Source organism: Setaria viridis, chromosome 1, assembly GCF_005286985.2.
Source record: "Setaria viridis chromosome 1, Setaria_viridis_v4.0, whole genome shotgun sequence".
In the NCBI taxonomy this organism is placed as follows: domain Eukaryota; kingdom Viridiplantae; phylum Streptophyta; class Magnoliopsida; order Poales; family Poaceae; genus Setaria; species Setaria viridis.
In genome coordinates, this window is record NC_048263.2 from 1,915,469 (window position 1) to 1,925,321 (window position 9,853).

At 43.6% G+C, this 9,853-nt stretch overlaps 1 protein-coding gene across 1 annotated transcript; it reads right to left on the minus strand.

The window, feature by feature from the left end:
- Nucleotides 1-3,816: 3,816 nt before the first annotated feature.
- On the minus strand, nucleotides 3,817-4,937 carry LOC117847301 (dof zinc finger protein PBF). Its single transcript, XM_034728492.2, has one exon. It carries the CDS (start codon nucleotides 4,935-4,937, stop codon nucleotides 4,035-4,037), a length of 903 nt encoding a protein of 300 aa, XP_034584383.1. The 3' UTR covers nucleotides 3,817-4,034.
- Between the last annotated feature and the right edge of the window lie 4,916 nt (nucleotides 4,938-9,853).

Genomic DNA, 9,853 nt, shown 5'->3' on the forward strand with positions numbered 1-9,853 from the left:
TTAAATTCATCTCAACAATTAACAATTTTGACTGGGTACTCACTAATGTTTATGGTCCATATTCAGTAGAGGGAAAGAGAGCCTTCATGCAGTGGTTCAAGAATATCCAAATGCCTGAGGACATTGATTGGTTGGTTTTAGGGGATTTCAATTTAATAAGAGATCCAGCAAACAGAAACAAACATGGGAGGAATTATAATTAAATGTTCATGTTCAATGAAGCTATCAGTGCTCTTGGTCTAGTTGAAATTCCTCTTCAGTCCAAACAGTTCACTTGGTCCAATAAGCAACAATCTCCTCTACTAGAGCGTCTAGACTGGTTCTTCACGTCCAACTCTTCGACCTTAACCTATCCAAATACTACAGCATATCCTCTTGTTATCGAAACTTCTGACCACTCCCTATGTGTTGTTAGTATTGGTACAGATATTCCAAAAGGGAAAAAATTTTGGTTTGAAAACTACTGGATATAACATGAGCACTTTTATGGATATTGTAGCACATGGGTGTCCATACCTATACATGGCTCAGATAAGGCAAAAATCATCACAAGAAAGTTCAAGAATCTGAGAAGAGTCTTATGGGCATGGCAAGCACAACTTTCTAACCTGAAAACAATCATCTCCAATGTTAAATTGATTATCTCCTTCCTAGAATTGGTAGAGGAATATAGAGACTTAACCCTAGTTGAGTGAAACTTCATGGCAACCTTAAAGGACAAACTACAATCTCTTCTTCATTAGCAGAAAGTTTACTGGAAGCAAAGAGGGACCATCAAATGGGTGAAATTTGGAGATGAAGGCACAAAAAATTTTCATGCCAATGCAACAATTAAACATAGAAAGAATTTCATCACAAACTTGGAAGATGTAAATGGAAATCCCCAATCAAATCATCAGATTAAGGAGTCAATACTATGGGCAGCATATAAGGAACGGCTGGGCACTTCAGATTCACATCCTATAGTATTTGATTTATAGCAGCTTGTTCAACTATCTAATAACCTATAGTGCTTAGAGGAACCTTTCAGCCATGAAGAGATAGACTCTGTAATTCAAAATCTACCTAATGACAAAGCTCCTGGTCCTGATGGATTTAATACAAACTTCATTAAGAGATGCTGGACAATCATTAAACAAGATTTTTATGATCTTTGTGAAGCCTTTCACTCGGGAAACATATGCCTTCAAAGCATAAATGGCTCCTATATCACTTTAATACCAAAAATAGATGGGGCTGCTAAAAAACAGATTTTAGGCCAATCTCCCTTCTTAATACCTCTATGAAACTTCTAACTAAGCTTCTTTCCAATAGACTACAGAAGGTCATTATGGATATGGTCCATAAAAATCAATATGGCTTTATCAAGTCATGGACAATTCAAGACTGTTTAGCATGGGCTTTTGAGTATCTGCACTTATGTCACAAATCAAGAAAAGAAATTGTTATTTTAAAACTAGACTTTGAAAAATTCTTTGATAGGGTTGAACATGAAGCTATGTTGGACATCATGAAGCATAAAGGCTTTAGGACAGTGTGGCTAAATTGGATGCAGAAGATTTTCAATTCAGGAACCTCCTCCATTTTGCTAAATGGAGTCCCAGGGAAAAGATTTCACTGCAGAAGAGGAGTTAGGCAAGGAGATACCCTCTCTCCTCTCCTTTTTGTCCTAGCAGTTGATCTATTGCAATCCCTGCTAAATAATGCAAAGAATCAGAGACATCTCCAATTACCAATTCCCCTCGCTTATAACCAGGACTTCCCTATTTTACAATATGCATATGACACATTGATCATAATGGAAGGTTGCTCCTCACAACTGCAGCACCTCAAACAATTCTACAATCATTTGCCCTATCCACAGGTCTCAAAGTTAATTACACAAAGTCCATGATGGTGCCCATCAATATTGCAGAAGATAGATTGCAAGCCCTATCTCAGCTATTTGGTTGTTCAGTTGGAAAATTACCATTCACATACTTTGGGCTGCCTATAGGCCTCACAAAGCCTACAGTAGAAGAATTCCTCCCAGTGGTCTCTAGATATGAAAAGAGACTAGTCAGCACATCTAATTTCCTATCTCAAGCAGGGCGCCTTCAGTTAACTAACTCAGTTTTCACTGCATTGCCCATGTTTCATATGTGTACTTTCATCCTTTACAAATCAGTATATAAGCAAATTGACAAATACAGTAAGCATTGCCTTTGGAGAGGTTCAGACATTAACAACAGAACACCACCTAAAGCAGCCTAGGAGATAGTCTGCCTTCCAAAGAGAGAACGGGGTTTGGGAGTCCTGAATCTCAAAACCCAAAATGAAGCCTTAATACTGAAACTCCTGCATAAATTCTTTAATAGAGCAGACATTCCTTGGATGCACTTGATGTGGGAGAAATATTACACTAATGGTAAACTACCAAATCAGGTGAAGAAAGGTTCTTTCTGGTGGAAAGATGTCCTAAAGCTTTTGAATAAGTACAAGGGGCTTGCAATGGTATCAATTAATGATGGACACACATGCTCACTTTGGAATGATCTATGAAAAGATCGAGCACCAGCTCAGACATATCCCCAACTCTTCTCCTTCACTAAAAAGCAGGAAATTTCAATTCAGAAAGCTCAGGAAATAGTGGATGTTCAGCACTTGTTCCATCTTTCTCTTTCAGCTCAAGCTCTTGAACAACTGATCCATCTGGCTGCCAGTTTGGAAGATTTAGCTTTAAGTAATAAACAAGATATATGGATATATATATATATATATATATATATATATATGGGGCAGTCCCTTTTACTCATCATCAAAAGCATATCATCAACTCTCTGGACATAGATAGGTTCACCGAGTTTTTCAATGGCTCTGGAAATCGTGTTGTCAGAATAAGTATAAAGTTTTTTTTTGGCTAGTCCTGAAGGACATAATTAGCACAAGAAACGTTCTTAGAAGAAGAAACATGATCCTCCCTTCATATGATTGTGTACTATGCCAGCATGGAGGAGAAGAAACATTATTCCATCTCCTGCTTGGATGTCCCTTTGCTCAGGAATATTGGATTCATATAGGCATGTTCCCTAACTTGTCTGATGAGCCATATGAAATTCTAAACAGCTTCAAAATCCAGCTACGTGTTCAATTCTTTATGGAAATTATCATTATCATGAGTTGGAGCATTTGGATGGTCAGAAATGACTGAATCTTCAAAGGGATCTCTCCTCCTTGTTTCACTTCAAATCAGTTTTTACTCAAGTTATTCTTAGAGTAAAAGAGGACTTGAAACCTATCATGTCTTCATGGCTAGAGCATACATTGTAATCTTTTTTATCTTCTTCTGTTCTTTCTTCGTTTCTTAATTTGGATTTGTATTCTTTCCTTTTTTTTCAATATATAATATATAACCAGCAGGGGAGCTCCCCCTCCTGTTTCATCAAAAAAACAAGAAGATGGTGCCAGATTCCATTAGCTTTACTGTTGCAGAAATTGTGTGCCTAGTAGTCGAAATATCACTCAACTGTAGGTGTTTCCCATCCCAAATGAGTAGGAGGCCGCCCCTTGAGCGAAATCCTAGTTGCCCGAGAAAAAGAAAAATCACCCAGCTGTAACCCCCCTAGATAAGGCGCAAGTGGTTGCTCATATCTCTTGCAGACCAGCTAGGTGGATCGAAGTCGAAGAGAGCACCTCATGCAATGTTTGATGTTAGGTTGTGCAATATGCAGCTGAAGCAAACGCCAAAGCAGGAAGCGTGCAAAACAAATAAAGCGGTAGGAGCAAGAAGAAACTAGGACCAAAACTGCCCAGGGGCAGCCAAGCAGACCATTTTGAAGCATGAAGACTTCTGAAACATGTGCAGGAAGTTCACCGATACAAACTTAAAGGAGCTAAAGTCGGCGATAGTTCTGCAGGGCACTTGAAACGATAGAAAAATAAGATGCAAATAAGGAAGGTGCATGCATGTGTGGACTGCATTGCTACCGGGTTCGACTTCCTTTATTTGCTTATTTCAGACGACAATGGATGATCAGTCGAGGGAGTTGCTGTTATTAGTTGAAGCCTCCTTGCCAGTAGCGCTCGACCCCGCTGCTGCTGCCTGATGCCCCACCGTCCATGTTGTTGTCGTTGTTGTTGTCCGCACTGCCATCACCACCAACTACCTGCTGCTCCTGGGTTGTTGACGACGGCCACTGCTGGAGCCCACTACCACCAGCAGTAGCCATAGGTGGCTTCACTTCCTGATCCACACCCTGCAGAGGCCCCATCATCTGTTGGTCAGATGATCCACCCATCATCCCATGCCCATGCTGCATCACACCAAACGACGGCACCGGAAGAATTGGCAACGATGCCATCCCATTGCTGCTGCTGCCGTCAAGAAACCCTCCTCTCTCCATGAATGACAACATCGTTCCAGGGTTGGACGACAGAGACAAGGGTGCGAAGGGCAGGGAGTGCTGGTCACTGCTGGGGAGCTGGAAGCTGCCGCCTATCGACATGAACGTCGGGAGCACGTTGGGGAAGTCGGCGGGCATAGGTGTCGTAGCAGTAGGCATTGTCAGCAGTTGCTGTGTGACAATGTTCATCTTCTTGGAGTCATTGGAGCTCGAGGATGATGCAGGTGGTGCCGAGGAGGCGGAGGAGCCCCCGGCAGGGTTCTGCTTTTTCTTCCGGGAGCCGCCGCCGACAGGAACATTGCGGAGGGTGCCGCCCAACGTCCAGTTGCGGCGGCAGGCCTTGCAGAAGTAGCGCGGTTGTGTCATGCTGTAGTTGTTGTAGTAGCAGAACTTGGTGTTGGTGGAGTTGCAGCGCGGGCAGTTGAGCGCCTGGTCCTGCTGTGGCCGCGGCTTACGCTCCCCGCTGCCGCTCGCCACCACCTGCTGTTGCCGTGCCTGCTTGGCCTTGACGTTCCTAGCTGCAACTGCTTCCTCCCTGGGTGGTGATGCCACCATCGCCGCCTCCTACACAAAATTAGAGTAGTACATGATGCACAAATTAGATTTTGTATATACATATAGCACGCAACAAAAAGAAATATACATAATCTTGTAATATAAGCAAAAAGAGAGGACGACATTGAAGGTGATGGATCGATTCTAAAGATGCAGCGAGCGGCACCCAACCATGAAGGTCTCGGCTGCGTGCTTGTGATGATGTGCTAGGGCTAAAGAGACATGGTACATACTATATTATTATTATGTGTTTCCTCTTTATTACTAAAAATGGACCCATGCATGAGGCTTAATTAATTAGAGACAAATGACTCATGAAAACCTTTACTGATTACATTTTTTAGCTAGACGGTGTAATAAGCAAACACATGAACATAATTACTCGGAGATCAACAGCACATCCTCCGGACACCTACCCCAAATTAGCTATTAGCTAGCTATAATAGCTGTCCAGCAAAACAGAATTTTTGTCTATCCAAGCTTAACAACATGTCATGTCTATAACCCACCTATGAGCATTTCCTGTCCGCCAACATACACCTGAATTATGGACCATCAATCCACGTGATCCAACGGCCCATTTTTCCACTCCACTTTATCCAATTTATTTGGGCATATCCTAAATTTATGTTAATTGATTCCATATGACCCAACGACCCATTTCTCCACACCATTTAGTTTATCTTGATTGATCATGACCCACTTGTAGGATTAGGCCATAGCCTATATAGACATGTCCTAAATTTTGGGTTGTCAAATCATGTGATCCAGCAGCCCATTTCTCCACCCCACTTCTTTTCTCTTGATCGATCATGATCATCCCATTAGGATCCCACCATATAGCTTATTGGGCATGTCATAAATTTCGGGTCATTGATTCCATGTCACCGAACAAACCATTTCTGCACCCAACTTCTTTTCTCGATCATTCATGACCCTCCCATAGGATTTGACCATTGCCTATTTGGGCATGTCCTAAGTTTTGGGCTATCAATTCATGTGATCCAATGGCCCATGTCTCTATCCCACTTCTTTTCTAGATTGATCATGATCCTCTCCCTTTGGGCAAGCCCTGAATTATGGGCCAAATTCATTTGATCCAGCGGCCCATCTATTTCCTTGCCCAACCTCAATCCAAACTTTTCTCTCGAGCGACCGTCCCGTAGGATCCAACCATAGCCTATTTGGGCATGTCGCAAATTTTGGACCACATGCGATCCAACTGCCTCCCCCCCCCCCCCCTCCCCCCCCCCCAACACTTCTTTTCTCAATGGAGCTACTGAGCTTTTCCTAAATTTGGGCCATCAATTCATGTGATCCAATAGCCCATTTTACACAAGTTTAACCTAATCTTTCTCCCCATCGATCCCCACCCTCCCATTTCGCCACCACCACCCACAACTCACCGGTACCCGACACCAACAAACAACCCCAAAGCTTCTGTCCTCATCAACATTACCTAATTGCTTGACTATTGCGACCTTCTCCATGGTTCCCTGGCCCATGAATAACCAGCTCTTCTTCTCCGATGGCTCCTCATGACTAGATTCATATATCACTACACATACTCAAATAGCTTCTCTAGGATGACAACTTGATGCCCACTATGTTTATGCCTGTTCATCACTACCACCATGGCAGCTTTCCCTTTTCACTTGTCGTCGTGTCGCCGGAATCAGAGAAGAAGGCATAGAGTGTGAAGGTTCTATCACCTCAAAAAAGGAGTGGCATCTCCTAAAAAAAATTCTGGATAAAATTATCTTTCCCCATATATCCTATAACTTGTTGTGGGCCTTTGAGGCATCTACATATAGTATTACTTGTCAAATGAGGCACAGTGATTAATTGATCTGAAAGCTAGAATAGAGAAAAAACTAGAGGAAAATCTCCTTTTCCTCGGCCTTTACAAATGCAAATTAGCTAAGAAAAGTAGATAGATCTATCACGCATCAAAGTATCTTTGAATTGTTTCGATAGTTGATCCGATCCATGGGGGAGAATACGCATGGATACATTATGATCGAGTATTTGCGCCAGTGCACACCTCAACTCCTAGCCGCTCGCTAGGGTGCTACTCTTAGTTGGGGTAGTAAAACAAATCATGCTCACGCATATCGACCAAGCTAGTTCACAACACCCAAAAGAAGCAGCATATGTAAATACACATGGATCGATCGATCTGTATATGGAAGAAAGGTATGGAGGGAGAATCCGCTCAAAAAAAAAGGTATGGAGGGAGAGGAGGAGCACGGAGCCAACTCATCAATGGCGTAGATACCTGCTTGTTTAACAGAGTAGATGGCGTAGTAGTGTTGCTGGTGGTGCTGGAGATCATGTCCATGGATCCTTCCTTCCTTCCTTCTGTCAAGGAGTATACGGAAAATTATAAAGGATTGATGAGCCCACCAAATAATTTAAGCCAAGATTGATCGATCCAAGCAAATGAGACATGTAGCAGAACACCTTACTAGCAAGGAGTTGAGGATGAATTATCGATTGGCAGCCACTAATCAGATCCCTCTCGTCGCTGTTGAGAGGAATAGGGAGAGTGAGAGAGAGATGAGGACTGTGAGAGATGCCTTTAGTTGTATATAGAGAGAGTGATGGGCAGATGGTGTGACGATCTAGGATGTACTGTGGGATGCTGGAGATGGAGCCAGCAGTTAGGTGGAAACGGCAGGCTGATTTTACGTGAAAGTAACCACGCGCCTTGGCAGCTAGATGATGATGCATGCATGGCATGATGACCCTCCCTCGAGGGAGAGCCATGCATGGTCTGCAGCCCGCCCATCAAGATGCTTTCCAGGTCTGCACTTTCGTTGCATATGAAACAAAAACGGTCTAGACACTAACAATCCGGACACGGTACACTACTCTCTCCATGCATCATCTTCTTCGACTGCAAGCTAGCCCACCCTTCCTCCTCATCCTTGATAGATTATAAGTGGGATTAGTATCCACGGGCGGATCCATAATCTAATTGCAAAAAGCTATATGATATGTGTCGGCCATACATCTATGAGCCCACCAGAAGGTTTGGACAGTCCTAGATACGGGGTTGTACACCGAGATGTGTCAGACATGGAGCCATGGTGCAGGACGGCGTGGTCTACATGGAGGAAAAGAACTAATCAAGGATTAGGAAACTACTTGTAGCAATTAGAGTAGGACTCTCTAGTCGAATCCGACTAGTATTCTTGTAAACAACTGACCTGTAACCCTGCCCCCGGCAATATAAGGCGAGGCAAGGACCCCCTCCAAAAAAGTTCAACCGATACAACACAACTAACACATTGGACGTAGGGTATTACGTGACATAAGCGGTCCGAACCCTGTCTAAATCGTGTGTTCGAGTTCACCTTCGAGTTCCTGATCTCGACGAGCCCATAAAACACTACCTTGGGTACCCCCTCGGTAGGTTGCTGGGTCTATTCTTCGATTCAACCTAAGGCTCGAGGGCTACTCCGTATGGAGTGTGATTTTCATCGCACTTCCAATAAAATTCAAGATTGAAGATTCAAGACCAAGTTAAATGAGGCTCGAGCACATTCTAGCCGCATGACAATACTCGAGTGCGTTTTGAAGACTCAATCCGATCGAGTACTCAAAAGGAGCACCACAAACTAGTAGAAGACGCCTATATAAGTACTCGGAACTGCTACATTGGACTAAAAAGCACTCTGGGCTTGTCAGCCATACATCTATGGACCTACCAGAAGGTTTGGATAATCCTAGATACGGGGCTGTACACCGAGACGTGTTAGACATAGAGACTATGGTGCAGGATGGCGTGGTCTACATGGAGGACAAGAACTAGTCGAGGATTAGGAAACTACTCGTAGCAATTAGAGTAGGACTCTCTAGTCGAATCCAACTAGTATTCTTGTAAACAACCAATCTATAACCCTACCCCTGGCAATATAAGGCAAGGCAAGGACCTCCTCCAAACAAGTTCAACCAATACAACACAACCAACACACAAGACGTAGGGTATTATGCGACATAAGCGGCCCGAACCTGTCTAAATCGTGTGTTCGAGTTCACCTTCAAATTCCTGGTCTCGGCGAGCCCCACGCATAAAACACTACCTCGGGTACCCCCTTGGTAGGTTGCCGGGTCTAAACACTAACAATATGTGAGTGTTTCTAAAACCTTCCGCATTCAATTTTTTTTTTTTGACTCCGGCTGGATGTGGATTCAAACTTTGGTGAGGGAAGTTTCAAGCTCAGGTGAGTCACTAAGTATCTCTAGTGAGAAATTAGGGTTGGGTTCGGGTTTTGGGGTTCAGGTTTGGGAGTTGGCGAAGTCCGACTTGCTTAGAAGGATGGTGGCGATGGCAGTCTGGCTTGGTGGTGGTGGCAAGCGCTGGGCAGCGAAGCAAGGAGGCGCGGATGTCGTCGGTGCGACCGGTGGAGGACATTCAGTATGTGCGATTGGGTAGGAGCGACGACAACAAGGATGTCTGTGGCGGGAGGGGTGTTGCGACATGCTAGGGTCTCATCGATGCTCCATGTTGATCTGGCTAGTGTGGAGCTCTGGTGAGATGCTGAGACCATAGCCCACAGTTGTAGGGCAGTAGCACATGGGGGTGGTACCAGGTGTAGGGTAGAGGAGGAAGGAGTCCACAATTGGAGGTAGCTAGAAGTTGAAGATGAAGGTGGTTTGTTGGATCTTCATCTAAAGGTGTAAAGCGTTGAGTGTCTAGATTATTGTAAACACTCTAGTAGCATCAAGATAGACCCATCTAATTTTCCAAACACCATGCAAGAATGTCCAATCTAATAGTGGAACAAATACTTTACTAAGGACTAGTATATTGGTATCATCCGATAGATGGTCTCATACATTGATATGTAACCTTGCGACGATTTAACAAACAACCTATAAAATGGGTTGTCTTTTAAGTTGTCTTATAG

Coding starts and splice junctions, on each gene's coding strand:
- LOC117847301 (XM_034728492.2), bottom strand. CDS start 4,937: ATGGTGGCATCACCACCCAGGGAGGAAGCAGTTGCAGCTAGGAACGTC.